This window comes from Salvelinus alpinus, chromosome 12 (genome assembly GCF_045679555.1).
Source record: "Salvelinus alpinus chromosome 12, SLU_Salpinus.1, whole genome shotgun sequence".
Lineage (NCBI taxonomy): Eukaryota > Metazoa > Chordata > Actinopteri > Salmoniformes > Salmonidae > Salvelinus > Salvelinus alpinus.
In genome coordinates this window covers 53,316,545-53,333,572 of record NC_092097.1, presented here as the reverse complement: position 1 = coordinate 53,333,572, position 17,028 = coordinate 53,316,545, and the positions used below count along the sequence as shown (strand labels likewise).

At 40.9% G+C, this 17,028-nt stretch overlaps 1 protein-coding gene across 1 annotated transcript; it reads left to right on the top strand.

Moving 5' to 3' along the window:
• The first annotated feature begins 2,604 nt into the window (after positions 1-2,604).
• On the top strand, positions 2,605-13,519 carry LOC139536352 (protein SEC13 homolog). Its single transcript, XM_071336824.1, has 9 exons — positions 2,605-3,032; positions 3,406-3,450; positions 3,714-3,829; positions 4,055-4,206; positions 4,543-4,676; positions 4,906-5,039; positions 7,698-7,818; positions 12,504-12,650; positions 12,986-13,519. The coding sequence occupies exons 1-9, from the start codon at positions 3,030-3,032 to the stop codon at positions 13,094-13,096; spliced, it is 963 nt and encodes a 320-aa protein (XP_071192925.1). The 5' UTR covers positions 2,605-3,029; the 3' UTR covers positions 13,097-13,519.
• The last annotated feature ends 3,509 nt before the right edge of the window (positions 13,520-17,028 follow it).

Here is a 17,028-nt window from a genome sequence, read left to right as displayed (position 1 = left end):
ACAAACACCACCCCACCTAGCTAAGGCTACGATAGACAAACACCTCTCCACCTAGCTAAGGCTACGATAGACAAACACCTCTCCACCTAGCTAAGGCTACGATAGACAAACACCACCCCACCTAGCTAAGGCTACGATAGACAAACACCACCCCACCTAGCTCAGGCTACGAAAGACAAACACCACCCCACCTAGCTAAGGCTACGATAGACAAACACCACCCCACCTAGCTAAGGCTACGATAGACAAACACCTCTCAACCTAGCTAAGGCTACGATAGACAAACACCACCCCACCTAGCTAAGGCTACTATAGACAAACACCTCCCCACCTAGCTAAGGCTACGATAGACAAACACCACCCCACCTAGCTAAGGCTACGATAGACAAACACCACCCCACCTAGCTAAGGCTACGATAGACAAACAGCTCCCCACCTAGCTAAGGCTGCGATAGACAAACACCTCCCCACCTAGCTAAGGCTGCGATAGACAAACACCTCTCCACCTAGCTAAGGCTACGATAGACAATGCTGAGCACTTGTTGGCTGGTTTTCCTTCACTCTGCGGTCCAACTGATCCCAAACCATCTCAATTGGGTTGAGGTCGGGTGATTGTTTCCACCCATTCTGTAGTGTACAGGTCTGAATGCCTAGAGTGTGCAATGATGTCATAAAGGCAAAGGGTGGCTACTTTGAAGAATCTCAAATACTAAATATATTTTGATTTGTTTATTAACACTTTTTTGGTTACTACATGATTCCATATGTGTTATTTCATAGTTTTGATATCTTTACTATTATTCTACAATGTAGAAAATTGTAAAAATAAAGAAAAACCTTTGAATGAGTAGGTGTGTCCAAACTTACTGCTTTTGACAGCTACTGTATGTCCGCATCACGCTTTGAAGCAGCTATGAACCATCAGCAGTCAGTCAGGGGGGCCTAGTATTGCGAGAATCATTGCCTAAGTCAGTGCTAGTAAGAAAATATATGTTTTGTGTGTGTGTGTGTGTGTGTGTGTGGGGGGGGGGGGGGCAGACATTTTCGTAAGATAATATTAATGCTCTTACCACATAGCTCTTCAGCATGATATCCCAACTGAAATGAAATATGATTAAACTTCAAAGCAGATTGAATAGCCTAGTATCAGTATTGGGAGAATCATTGCCTAACTGCAACAACTCGCTGTGTCAAACTGAATAATCAACCCAACGCCCACTGTCCTATTAACAGTGATCATACTCATGTCTGTGACATCAAACATATTGCATGTCAGACCTTGTTTATGTATATGTCAGGGTCCATGCACAACATCTGTATTGCACCAGAGGTAGTTAGTTACTGTACATCATTTCCCTCTGTTCCCTGGGCAACAACAGAGAGATTGTGAATCTAAAACATTGACAGTAACATAATAACTATTATTCTATTACATTCTATTATTCTATTCTATTATTCTATTTTTAATTTACTGTATAATCTATAATTCTATTACATTATATTATTCTATGATTCTATTACATTCTATTTTAATATTATGCTATTACATTCTATTATTCTATGACATATTATTCTATTACATTCTAATAGTTTATTACATTCTAATAGTTTATAATTACATTACATTCTATAATTATATTATTCCATTACATTCTATTATTCTATAACATTCTATTATTATATTATGACATTACATTCTATGATTTTATTACATTCTATTATTACATTATGCTATTACATTCTATTATTCTATGACATAGTATTATATTACATTCTATTACATTCTAATAGTCTATTACATTGCATTCTATAATTATATTATTCCATTACATTCTATTATTATATTATGACATTACATTCTATTATTCAATTACATTCTATTATTATATTATGACATTACATTCTATGATTCTGTTACATTCTATTATAATATTATGCTATTACATTCTATTATTCTATGACATTATTCAATTACATTCTAATAGTTTATTACATTCTAATAGTTTATAATTACATTACATTCTATAATTATATTATTCCATTACATTCTATTATTCTATAACATTATATTATTATATTATGACATTACATTCTATGATTATATTACATTCTATTATTCTATTACCATAATAGGTGAGAAGGTGCTGGACTGCTTTTAAAGCCACTAATAAATTATCATAAAAGTAGGCTAACATACTTCGTGGCTGACAAAGGAAAAAATGACAGTCATTGTTGATACATTATTACTGTCATTCCACACTCAAACCTGCATTGCAAAGCAGTCTGCTTTCTTACCGAAAGTCTTTGTCAGTGATGTCATTTTTTGCCAATGGATTGGAGATGTTTTATGAGATATTCAACATCTTGACTACCAATTACAGTCAATTTAAATATGATAAAAGTTATGGATAAAAACTTCGAAATAGTGGAGCAGAAGTTTCAGCCGGAGAACATGGCAATATTTTTTAAACTAGGCAATTCAGTTCAGAAGAAATCCTTATTTACAATGACAGCCTATCCCGGCCAAACCTGGACCAACTGTGCGCCGTCCTATGGGACTCCCAATCACAGCCAGATGTGATGCAGCCTGGATTTGAACCAGGTACTGCAATGAAGGCTCTTGCACTGAAATGCAGTGTTACTGTGCCACCCGGGAGCCCCTAGTTGGAATATAACTTAGACCAAGAACAAACTTGGAAACGACACTTGCACGGTGCTTTATAAATAAGCACCACTGTGTTATGAGTAAAATTAATTTGTCGTTTCTACTGCTACCAAGTGGAACTAATGCTCACCACATAGGTACTTATTTTCCACATAACTATTTGTTAGCGAAATGCTTGTTTCAACCGGAACCTTGGGGCACGCACACGGAAGTTGTTTTTTTCAGTGGTTGTGAAGTTGTTGCCACGTCGGTTCAGAACGTCGTTCTTGATACATCGTAAAACCGAGACTTTGATAACGGGGTTACACGTCTGGCAGTGCAATTTCTCTCTTTAAGGACAAACTCATTACGATAATCTTCAATCATGGTGAGTAACATAATTTCGGTTTTTTCTGACTGCAATTGTTAGCCGGTTAGCAAGGTAACTGTTAACGTTAGATAGCTAACGCTAACTTGTCAAGTTGCTAAACTGAACAAGTGTGTTTTTATTAGGTTGTACTTATTGTTTCCTACTTAATAGACTATTAAACCTACAGTAATATGTTACAAGATCGTGTAATGCTGTTTTATGCAGTAACGGTATCTCTGCGATTTGTTAAAGCTTTTATCTAGCTAGTTAACGTTAGCTAGCTAGATTGTGTAGCTAGCAAAGTTAGATTTAGCCAACTAACGCAACGTTAGCTTTTTAGACTGACGTTCTATCAAATAATCTCTCACTTCTTGTGTTTCATGAAATATAGGTTTCCGTCATCAACACGGTGGACACCTCCCACGAGGACATGATCGTAAGTAGTTTTCTTATGTGACAGCTACTAGCTAACGGTAGCTAGCTACTGTCATTTAGCTAGCTGACTTGAGTTTGAATGGATTGTTATTTTAATGTCCCGTAAATTCAACCAGCTGTAACAAATTACTATATATCAACTGAATGTACTTTATTTATCCTTGATTTAATCTAATGTTAGTAGCTAGCTCACTCCATTTTGACTAATCTAACGTAATAATTGCAACCTTTGACCTCTTATGACATGCTCTGTTGTGTTTTAAGCATGATGCCCAGATGGATTATTATGGCACCAGACTGGCCACCTGCTCTTCTGACAGGTCTGTCAAGATCTTCGATGTTAAAAACGGTGGACAAATCCTAGTGGCAGATCTGAGAGGGTAAGACTTGACTCTGCTTGATTAGAGCTTTTAAGGTTGACTCATCGAAAGGAAGTTGCCATGAGCAGCACCACAGATATTGCAATGATCGACATGCAACACTTATTTTCCAGCCCACACAGATTGAACTGCCATGTCCCTGTTTCATCTCCTCTCTCCATTACCTGTGAAGTGCTGTATCCAGACACTCATTTTACTGTCTGCCTCTATCTCCTCTCTCTGCAGCCACGAGGGTCCTGTGTGGCAGGTGGCCTGGGCTCACCCCATGTACGGCAACATCCTGGCCTCATGTTCCTATGACAGGAAGGTGATCATCTGGAAGGAAGAGAACGGAACCTGGGATAAGATGTACGAGTACACTGGACACGACTCTTCCGGTAAGAACATTCCCGGTAAATCACTCACAAATTCAATTCATATTTTATGTCATTTCGCAGATGTTCTTATCCAGAGCGACATACAGTACAGTGAGTTCATACAGTTTGGTATGTATGGTTTGAATATTTTCAATGATCTTATTGAAAATGTATAAATGGAGTTCTTTAAACCTGGTGCTTGGGACCCACAGGGTATGCAACATGTTGTTTAGTTTCACTTTAGATCAAAGCCCTATTCAGAACCAGGGAGGAAAAACACTGCAATTAAGCATTGTCAAAAGCTCTGTGTTTTTAGTGTATATTAATGAGTACTTCCTGGCTTCCTTGTGTCTTCAGTGAATTCAGTGTGCTGGGGTCCCTATGACTTTGGTCTGATCCTGGCCTGTGGCAGCTCAGATGGAGCCATCTCATTGGTCACCTGCTCTGGGGATCAACAGTGGGACATTAAGAAGATCAGCAATGCACACACAGTGAGTAACTAACTACTGTTTTCACTTTCACTTGTAAACCGACATTAAGTCTTTTCTCTAGGGCTGGGTTAATATGAATAAACCTAAAGAGTAACATTAAATTGTCACTGTCTGTTGTGACAGTCCTTCTGTGGTAGCTTGTCATAGTCCTAATTGAGTTCATATGAATTCATGTCCTTGGTCTGTACATGTGACTGTGTATTGTAACCTAACCCCTCTGTCCTGTTAGATTGGCTGTAACGCAGTGAGCTGGGCTCCATCTGTGGTGCCAGGTAGTCTGATAGACCAGCCCTCGGGTCAGAAACCCAACTTCATTAAGAGGTTTGTCTCAGGAGGCTGCGACAACCTGGTCAAACTCTGGAAGTAAGTAGCAGACGATTGGAGGGTGTCTTATCTTCTGCATGGCCACTCTGCCATAAAGCTCAGATTGGTGAAGTGCTGTAGAGACTTCTCCCTTCTGGCAGGTCATTGGGTTCTTGGTCACGTCCTTCTCGCCCGGTTGCTCAGTTTGGTTGGACAGCCAGCTCTAGGCACAGTCTGGGTAGTTCTGTATTTTTCCCAATGATGGAGACCACTGTGCTCTAGGAAACTTTCTACACACACAGATTGTTTTATACCCTTCCCCAGATATGTTTTACCCTTCCCCAGATATATGCCTCATCACAATTCTGTCTCTGAGATCTATTGACAGTTCCTTGGACTTCATGGTTTAGTTTCTGCTCTGACATGCACTGTCAACTGTGGGACCTTATATAGGCAGGTGTGTTTCTTTCTAAATTATGTCCACACAATATAATTGGCCACAGGTGGACTCCAATCAAGTTGTAATGACAGCTCAAGGATGATCAAAGGAAATTGGATGCACCTGAGCTCAATTTGAAATGTCATAGCAGAGGGCTATGAATACTTAGTTTCAGTCAAAAGTTTGGACTCCTACTCATTCAAGGGTTTTTCTATATTTTTACTATTTTCTACAATGTAGAATAATAGTGAAGACATGACAACTATGAAATAACACATATGGAATCATGTAGTAATCAAAAAAGTTGTATTTTAGATTCTTCAAAGTAGCCACCATTTGCCTTGATGCCAGCTTTGCGCACTCTTGGCATTCTCTTAACCAGCTTCACCTGGAATGCTTTTCCAAGAGTCTTGAAGGAGTTCCCACATATGCTGAGCACTTGTTGGCTGCTTTTTCTTCACTCTGCAGTCAAACTCATCCCAAAACATCTCAATTGGGTTGAGGTCGGGTGATTGTGGAGGCCAGGTTATCTGATGCAGCACTCCATCACTCTCCTTGGTAAAATAGCCGTTACACAGCCTGGAGGTGTGTTGGATCATTGTCCTGTTGAAAAACAAATGATAGTCCCACTAAGCGCAAACCAGATGGATGGGGTATCACTACAGAATGCTGTGGTAGCCATTCTGGTGAAGTGTGCTTTGAATTCTAAATAAATCAGTGTCACCAGCAAAGCACCATCACACCACCTCCTCCATGCTTCACGGTGGGAACCACACCTTCTCTGCGTCTCACAAAGACACAGTGGTTGGAACCAAAAATCTCAAATTTGGACTCATCAGACCAAAGGACAGATTTCCACTGGTCTAATGTCCATTACTTGTTTTTCTTGGTCCAAGCAAGTCTCTTCTTCTTGTTGGTGTCCTTTAGTAGTGTTTTTTTGCAGCAATTCGACATGAAGGCCTGATTCACACAGTCTCCTCTGAACAGTTGATGTTGAGATGTGTCTGTTACTTGAACTCTGAAGCATTTATTTGGGCTGCAATCTTGGAGGCTGGTAACTCTATTGAACTTATCCTCTGCAGCAGAGGTAACTGTGTCTTCCTATCCCGTGGCGGTCCTCATGAGAGCCAGTTTCATCATAGTGCTTGGTGGTTTTTGCGACTGCACTTGAAGAAACTTTCAAAGTTCTTGAAATGTTCCGCATTGACTGACCTTCATGTGCTAAAGTAATGATGGACTGTCATTTCTCTTTGCTTATTTGAGCTGTTCTTGCCATAATAATGACTTGGTATTTATCAAATAGGGCTATCTTCTGTATTTTTTATTTAACTAGGCAAGTTAAGAACAAATTCTTCTTTACAATGACGGCCTACCCCGGCCAAACCTGGATGACGCTGAGCCAATTGTGCGCCACCCTATGGGACTCCCAATCACGGCCGGAAGTGTTACAGCATGGATTCAGACCAGGGACTATAGTGACGCCTCTTGCACTGAGATGCAGTGCCTTTGAACGCTGACACTCGGGAGCCCAACCCCTACCTTCTATACCCCCTCCCTACCTTATCACAACACAACAGATTGATTCAAACGCATTAAGAAGGAAAGAAAGTAAGCATTTTGCAGTTGTATTCGGTGCATGTGACAATTTGATTTGAAAAAAATTCCACACCTGTTAATCGAAATGCATTCCAAGTGACTATCTCATGAAGCTGGTTGAGAGAATGCCAACTGTGCAAAGCTATCATCAAGGCAAAGGGTGGCTACTTTGAAGAATCTCAAATATAAAATATATTTGGATTTGTTTATCACTTTTTTTGGTTATTACATGATTCAATATGTGTTATTTCATAGTTTTGATGTCTTCACTATTATTCTATAATGTAGAAAATTAAGAAAAATCCTTGAATAGGTATCCAAACTTTTGACTGGTACTCTATGTCAATTTAGATATTTCTGTATTTCATTTTAAATAAATGTGCAAACATTTCTAAAAACATGTTTTCACTTTGTTATTATGGGGTATTGTGTGTAGATGGGTGAGAAAAAAATCAACATAAGTCAAGGGGTACAGTGAAGGCACTGTATTGTTCCATGAAATGACTCAAAATATTTACAATTGACTTACTTGCAGTAACGTCTTTTATCTTTGTAATAACAACTTGATATAGTTATAACTGTGTGAACAACTTTATGTAAGGTGTTATCAAATAGGTTCCTATGGCAAGTGAGGAGTTTGAATAAAATGGCTGCCAGACAGGTTTGTATGTCTTCTTTCTTAGAGAGGAGGATGGCCAATGGAAGGAGGACCAGAAGCTGGAGGCTCACAGTGATTGGGTCAGAGATGTAGGCTGGGCTCCCTCCATAGGACTACCCACCAGCACCATCGCCAGCTGCTCTCAGGTAACCTACCGTCAGAGGAAAAAACATTGTATGGCTTTTACAGATGTAGGATCTTTATTTGATTACCCTGTTGCAGGTTAACTTTCCTGCAATAAATGTGTCGTGTATTTGAGGTTTAAAATGGCTTTTGAAGTTTAATTTCCACTTGTACATTTCAGACTTCATTTTCTCTTCCCCTACAAAAATATCCATGAATTTGAATCAACATAGTAATTCACATTTCCTGTTGCTGCAGGATTTTTTCCCTCCTTTAGCAAACTGTCTCAAATGTAAGATATTTTATTTGGATCCCAATTAGCTGTTGAACAAGCAGCAGTGCGGTCGTTCCACAAAAATGTTATTTTAAGTGTAAATTTTCAACAATATTGAATTTTAAAAGCCTGAAATTCAATGAAGTGCACTTTAATATAGACCACACAGAATTCAATAAATTCATTTTTTTCCCTGTATGAATGAAGGCTTGTTAAAATGCTAAAATTCAGCTTTTTGACATTTCCCTCCTTCAACCCTGTCTCACTTCAACCCTGTCTCACTCCACTTTTATCCAAAAATGTCTCCAAGTTTCACCATCATTGTAAAGGCCTAGTTATTTTTCTGCTTTGAGTCATTTCTGAAGATCACTATTTATATTAATGTGATTAGCAAATGCCTTTATGTTTGTCCCTCGTTTTAATGCCAACCTTGTTATCTTCTTATGGGTAGGTAGCGTCCCACCTGGCCAACATCCGGTGAAATTGCTGAGCGTGAAATTCAAGTTTTTTAAATATTTAACTTTCATAAAATCACAAGTGTAATACATCAAAATAAAGCTTAACTTCTTGTTAATCCAGCCGCTGTGTCAGATTTCAAAAAGGCTTTACGGCAAAAGCACACCATGCGATTTATCTGAGGACAGCGCCCTGCATACAAACACATGAAAAACATATTTCAACCAGACGGAGAATCGTTATTGTCTTTACCGGAGAAAAATACCAAAGAAGGCGCTCTCTTCCACACGCTTAGAAACACTACCGCCAAAATGGGAGCCACCTAGAAAACCTATGTCGTGGAAAATCATTTCAAATACAACGCTTATCAGAACTTGTAAATTCAAACATGCTCTTTATTACAACTGTACAGCCAACTGGCATGTCCCCGCGGAACACACCCCGCGGAACCCACACTCCCAGAGCACTGGTTCGCTCTTTATACCCAAATAGCATATGAGTCCACCCCATATGCAAATAAACATACTTCCCCTAATTCTTCAACATCATTCTCTTTTTAGTTCAGGCTTCCTGCTTGTTCACACATACTAACGCCCATCATCTGCTTTCAGTTAAATTATAATAGTGGTCAGACCCTCCATCTTAGTGTGTCAACATACTCTGTGTCCCCTCCCTTCACCACTAAATCAATGCACTCTTTGTGCCCCCCTATCCTATCTATGTATCTGGTCTATGTGTCTGGTCAGTTTCACTTAAATGGAATCAGCAGACTATGTGTTTCTTGTTCATTAGTGTCCAGCCACCCCAGGCATATTTCTCTGGTATGTATGCTTTTCTAGTGGAATGGGTAGACTATAAATCTAGTGTGTCAAAGCACCCAGGCGCCGACATGTCTGGTCAATCTGTCAGCACAATGGAGAATCTACAAGGGTCAGAGGGTCAGAACGTCCCTTAGTAGACCTCCATCACCACGGTCTCATGATCTATGTTAACATGTGGTTCGTTACTACTACATTACTACACCATCTGCTAATCTTTGGTTTCCTGTATTTACCAGAATGGCAAATGCACTCACATCTGCCTTCTTATACTATTTTCTAGTATACTCCTGTCTATTGTTTAATAGTGTGATATCTACCTACATATGTCACTTACTCCTACACCTACAATTTCTGGCTAATTTTTCCAAAAACCAGCCTGAAACTCTTTCTAAAGACGGTTGACATCTAGTGGAAGCCCTAGGAACTGCAATCGGGGAGGACTTGCCCTTATAATAAAAGTGATAGCCATTGAAAATAGTGGTAGGCTGAATTTTTTTGTCCTGGCGTTTCGCCTGCCATATCAGTTCTGTTATACTCGCATACATCATTTTAACAGTTTTAGAAACTTTAGAGATTTTTCTATCCAAATCTATTATTTGCATATCCTAGCTTCTGGGCCTGACTAACAGGCTGTTTACTTTGGGCATGCTTTTCATCCGGACATCAAAATACTGCCCCCTACCCAAGAGAGGTTATACAAACAATTTACCCCTTACAAATAATGGACCATTCCACCAGATTAAATGATTCACAGCGTTGTTTGGGTCCTCTGAACAGTATGGTGGTCTATTTTATAATTGTTTTATCATCTTTGACTAAGGTGGTAAAGCTCAACATGTCAACCCTGTTCGCTCAGTTAATGTTAGGAAACCTTGAATTTGATTTAACTTTCATTATGTGTGGAACATATGTATAATTCCTAATTTCATGAACACCATGTGGTCCCATGCTCTGCACCACATGAGGAGTAATGGCTGATCTTCACAGATAAAGTTAGTTAGTTGGGCCTCTAACAGGGTTGACAAATAACAGGTTTGTGGTTTTAGGTTTGATATTACGTTTATTTGTACAAGGATACTTTATCAATGAGAAAATGTTAGATTTATCTCAAACATGCTTTTATTTATTTATTATTATTATTTATTATTTATCTAAGTTAGACAGTTGCACTGCGTCCAGAAAGTATTCAGACCCCTTGACTTTCCCCCCGTTTTGTTAAGTTACAGGCTTATTCTAAAATTGATTCTCATCAATCTCCACACACTACCCCATAATGACAAAGCGAAAACAGGTTTTTAGAATTTTTTTGCAAATGTATTCAAGATTTAAAAAAACAAATACCTTTTATTTACATAAGTATTCAGACCGTTTGCTATGAGACTCGAAATTGAGCTCAGGTGCATCCTGTTTCCATTGATCATCCTTGAGATGTTTCTACAACTTGATTGGAGTCCACCTGTGGTAAATTCTATTGATTGGACTTGATTTGGGAAGGCACACAGCTGTCTATTTAAGATCCCACAGTAGACGGTGCATGTCAGAGCAAAAACCAAGGTGAGGTCGAAGGAATTGTTCATAGAGCTCCGAGACAGGATTGTGTCGAGGCACAGATCTGGGGAAGGGTACCAAAACATTTCTGCAGCATTGAAGGTCCCCAAGAACACAGTGGCTTCTATCATTCTACAATGGAAGAAATTTGGAACCGCCAAGACTCTTCCTGGAGCTGGCCGCCTGGCCAAACTGAGCAATCAGGAGAGAAGGGCCATGGTCAGGGAGGTGACCAAGAACCCCATGGTCACTCTGACAGAGCTCCAGAGTTCCTCTGTGCAGATGGGAGAACCTTCCAGAAGGACAACCATTGTTTCTCAACCATGTGAAACAAGATTCTCTGGTCTGATGAAACCAAGATTGAACTCTTTGGCCTGAATGCCAAGCATCACGTCTGGCAGAAACCCGGCACCATCCCTACGGTGAAGAATGGTGGTGGCAGCATCATGCTGTGTGGATGTTTTTCAGCTGCAGGGACTGGGAGACTAGTCGAGGTAAAGATGAATGGAGCAAAGTACAGAGAGATCCTTGATAAACCTGCTCCAGAGCACTCAGGACCTCAGACTGGGGCGAAGGTTCACCTTCCAATAGGACAACGACCCTAAGCACACAGCTAAGACAATGCAGGAGTGGCTTCGGGGACAAGTCTCGCAATGTCCTTGAGTGGCCCAGCAAGAGCCCAAACTTGAACCTGATCGAACATCTCTGGAGAGACCTGAAAATAGCTGTGCAGCGATGCTCCCCATCCATCCAGACAGAGCTTGAGAAGATTGGGAGAAACTCCCCAAATACAGGTGTGCCAAGCTTGTAGCGTCATAACCAAGAACACTTGAGGCTCTAATCGTTGCCAAAGGTGCTTCAACAAAGTACTGAGTAACGTGTCTGAATACTTATGTAAATGGAATATTATTTTATTATAAATATGCAAAAATGTAAACCTGTTTTTGCTTTGTCATGATGGGGTATTGTGTGTAGATTGAGGGGGAAAAAACATTTTAGAATACGGCTGTAATGTAACAATGTGGAAAAAGTCAAGGGGTCTGAATACTTTCCGGATGCATTGTACATAAGTGTCTGTAACGGGGTCGATAGACAGTGTGGTACAATGCAGAAAAAAATGCTCTTAGTTAATTTTAATGCCTGAGATGGGAAAATGTGTTTTTCCGTAGGCTAAACATATCCGCCATGCAATTGAATGTTTGAAAGAAGAGATAGTTGAAAGTGAATTTCTTAAAAGTTTGCCTGTCCAAAAGGCACCTATTCGTGTAATGAACCAGCTATTGTTCCTGGGGTCCACAAGATCTTACATTGTTTGTGATTTTGGCTCATTTCATATCACCAACAAACTACTCACAGTCAACTACTCAAGTTCCATTTTGATTGTTACAATTCCAATAATTCTAAAAGTGTCCGTTTTATTTAACATTGGAATGTTTTCATTCTCATTGACAGTAAAAGGCACTCCTGAATTGAAATGGAACTGTTTATATCATCTTTTTAAAATGTTTTGACGCAATTTGTCGTTGCCTGGTCTGCCAGTGAGTATTTATGACCTTTACCTCAGAACAAAAACACCTAACACAAACCTCTCTTGCTTGTCTGCGTGCAGGACGGCAGGGTCTTCATCTGGACGTGTGACGACCCTTCAGGCAACACGTGGACGGCTAAACTCCTCCACAAGTTCAACGACGTGGTGTGGCATGTCAGCTGGTCCGTCACTGGAAACATCCTGGCCGTGTCCGGAGGGGATAACAAGGTCAGTACACACACACACACACACACACACACACACACACACACACACACACACACACACACACACACACACAGGTACTACACACACACACACACAGTCAGTGGTGACTCTTTTACTAGGCAGCTGAATACACTTGATCCTCAGCAATGTATCATTTATACCACTTAGCAGATACTTTATGCAAAGCGTCTGAAAGTACAGCAAGTTTATACATCCGTGCTGTCACAAATGATCCCCTTGGTTACCTGTCCTTCTTGTCCAGATGACGTTGTGGAAGGAGTTGGAAAGACTGCCAGTGTTGTTTTCTGATGTGTATTGTTGTCGGCTGTCTCCAGGTGACGTTGTGGAAGGAGTCGGCAGACGGCCAGTGGGCCTGTATCAGCGACGTCAACAAAGGCCAGGGAGCCGTATCGTCCATCGCAGACGGTGTGACGAACGAGCAGTGATCCAGGCACAGAAGGACATTCCACTCCTCCTCCTACCCCCACAGAGAATGAATGGGCTACTACTCCAGAGACACTACTACCATCTAGCATAGTCCCAGATCTGGGCTAACTACCACCTGTTAAACTCCATAGTGGCCCCTCTCTCTCTTTCTCTTAACAGACTTTAAGACCATATTTTATGATGAAATTTCGCTAAAGACCGATTGAGGTTTCATCGTTCAGTTTACGATGATCCAGATTTAAATGGTTACCATTGAGTGAAACTACCTTTAATTAAAACCTGCTCAAAACATCCATAGATTACATACTTGCTTGTCAAAAATAATGAACTGTTTTTGTGAAAGATTTTCTTCCAATTGATTGTTAGAAACAAGAATGTTATGTTTTCATATTTCAAATAATTAAAAAGAACTTCAAGGAAAAGCTGTTTCCCCAAAAGCTCAGCTATTTCTTCTATGAGAGGGAGAGGGAACTCCAGTCCTCAGGATCAGTGAGGGAGGGGCAACTCCAGTCCTCAGTATCAGTCAGGGAGGGGCAACTCCAGTCCTCAGGATCAGTGAGGGAGGGGCAACTCCAGTCCTCAGGATCAGTCAGGGAGGGGCAACTCCAGTCCTCAGGATCAGTCAGGGAGGGGCAACTCCAGTCCTCAGGTGCCTGTTTGGCTGCTGACACAGACCTGACGCTAATAATCAAAAATCATGGTCTCCAGTTTAGAATAGGATTGGTTTAATCAGGTGTGTTAGCTAGGGCTGGGGGAACCGTGACACCAATCAGGCCTGAAGACAGGAGTTGCCCATCCATCCATCCCTGCATCAGATGGTCAGTCAAGGCTAGCAACATCGACCTGTGGGAAAACCTCAAGGTAAACCAAAGAGAGGGAGACATGAAAAACCTGGAGGTTGCGTTCCAAGCAGCAGAAGCAGACACTGGCATGGGGGTGTGATGAGATTGAAAAGACAGTACAGAGTGTTAGGGAGGAAACTTGTCCATGCTCTCTGGGAAGTGCCAAGCCTGTAAGTAGATATGACCACATTTAAGGAAATACTTTATTGAAGGGTACCCAGTAGGCACGCAATGATTGGTTGATGACCAATAGCGCATGTGGTCATGTGAGTGAGAGGTGCGTGGCGGTTGGCAGCCGGGAGAATGGAATTATTATGTACTACCTGCATAAAGACTTTATAACCAATTCATAACTCACTTTCATTCCTACAGATGTATGTGTTAGTGCCTCCCACACCGGTACTATGTGTTGGTTTAGAATAGTGTTTCTTTAATGTGGGACACTAGTACCCCTGAGGCCACCTGCAGATGGCCTAGCCACGGCTATCCTGCAAGAACGTGATCCTTTTGTTTTACTTTCCCCAGGACCTTAGAGTCAGTCATGTCTCTGGCACACTAAATCAACGTCAACATCATCACCATTATCGTCCTTTTCTCTGAGAGAAAAGTGATGGAAATGCTACTGAAGTCATCTTTGAAGATAACCTGTTTAGCAGTGCCCTATCATAGCTATAAAGGCCTATAAGTGTGTGTACGAGTGCGTGTCTCACTGTTTGTGTGTGTGGATTCTGCCTCTACGCACTACTGATGCCAGTGAGATGTCAAACCGAATAGCCTACCGGCAGCGACTCTGTTCCGGAGTGTTCCCGTTCCGAGGCATGCAGGCAGCAGCGCGAATCATACACTTTGCCAAACACATTAGTGACCGAGAGAGCGTAACCTTTGAGTCATGCTCTCAGTCTCTCTGCTTCCCAAGCGGTGTGTGTTTGTGCAACGAGTAACGGACTACCTCTCCAAAATCTACCAACGTCCAACGGTCGAAAAAAAACAACGTTTTCTAACACTTCCCGGGACTCACTCGCACTTGTTTTTTCATTGAAGTGCCGCAGAGGGAATTAATAGGACGCTTATTGCATCGCACGCTGCTGTCTATAGGCTAAACGGAAGAGAAGTACCCGTTTATGAGCATTCTCCGTCAACATCGTTTGTTTGCCTTACTACAACAGACCGCTGTCATCTTTACCGACATGCCGGGTTGGAGAAGAAACCTGACTTTATGTCTGCAGAGAATGCACGAAGAAGGTAAGACAAAGGTTTAATTATCTAAAGAAAACATGTTTCACTTGAGGTAATGTTCAGTGTGTGAGTGTGACATTTCCTTGATCCTCTCCATCCTGGACATTATACACAATATCTAAGTGGAATCAGAGGCTGTGTTGTTTGATGTCGAATCTGGTTGACAATAAAGCTTGACGTCAAGAGCCACTTGTCAGTTTCTTGACACAGAGCTAAGCGCTGCTGTAAGCACGTGTCATTATGATTTTCTTCCGCGCTACAGTTGTGTTTGTCACAGGCAGGCCGATGCCTGGACCGTGTGTATTGATTAGGATTTGTATTGATTATGACAGCTTCTGTAGCCTAGCCTTGGGTTCACAGATTGTGTAGTTCCGTTGTCAGGTGTGGGTCATGTTTGTGTGGTGTGTGTGTCCGTTTGACTTTGCAGAATAAATGACTCTGTTAGGACGTGTAACGTGTCATTATCCACAACCTGGTCTCATAGACTAGATGTAACATACTAAACATAAATCCGGGATACTCAAATGTGTGTATGTTAAGTTTGGTGTGGTTACATGAGACAGACTGTTACTTAAAGGTGAAAACGAAAGGAGTGTGGTTGGTCCTGAAGCTCTACCGACCCAATGTTTGTATGTTCGAATCTCATCATTGAAAACTTTAGCATTTTAACTAATTAGCAACATTTCAACTACTTACACATTTTCAAAACCTTGCTACTACTTAACATGTTAACTAGCTAACCTTAAAACCCTTTAACGTAACTCCTAACCTAAGTGTTCCTCTCTATAGCTACCGTTAGCCACAACAAATTGTAATTCATAACATATTGTACGTTTTGAAAATTCATAACATATATTTACAATTTTTAGCAAGTTAGTAACAAGTCATATGGATTTACATACAGAATAATACGTAATGGTCTGAGACCAGGTTGTTATGCATGGTCCTGATTTTGGTCCACCACTTCATTTGAGATAAGTGTTTGAGGAACATCTGGTTACAGTAGAGATACAAGTGCCTAATCGTATGGATTATTGGTGAAACCTTTAGCATCACTGTTGCATGTATGTGCCACAGATTTGTTGCCTCTGGACTTTGCTACATTGGTGTCGGAGGTGGGATTTTGAGCACGAGCACTGTGTGTGTGTCAAAGTAAATCAGAATGGTTGGTGAGGAACAGATCCTAAACATAGTTAAATAAAGGTTAAATACATTTTATTTTATTTTATATCAGTCAGTAGTCATCGAGGTGCTGTTGAGATTGAATGGTTGGAGTGGTTGGTTTCTGTCTCTGTGTGGAGAATGATATTGTGAGAAAAGTAGAGTGTTTTATTCGTTATCAAATAAGTGGAGATATCCCATAAATCAGCAGAACTGGATCAAATAGGTCTTTCATTTTTATGAGGGTGAGTGTGGGTGTCCATGTGCTTGTGTGTGTGTGAGAGAGAGAGAGAATGTGTGTGTGTGTGTGTGTGTGTGAGGGAGAGAGAGAGAATATGAGTGTGTGTGTGTGTTTTAAGTGTACTTTCTAATCAGAGCAGAGAGGGGGACTGTCTGAAGGTGTCCTGATCTTATCTTTAGGCCAGAAGAGCACACATTCTCTCTCTCTCTCTCTCTCTCTCTCTCTCTCTCTCTCTCTCTCTCTCTGTCTCTGTCTCTGTCTCTGTCTCTCTCTGTCTCTCTCCCTCACACACACACACACTATCTCTCTCTCTCTCTCTCTCTCTCTCTCTCTCTCTCTCTCTGTCTCTCTCTGTCTCTCTCTGTCTCTCTCTGTCTCTCTCCCTCACACACACACACATTATCTCTCTCTCTCTCTGTGTGTCTGTCTGTCTGTCCTGGAGGATTTTCAG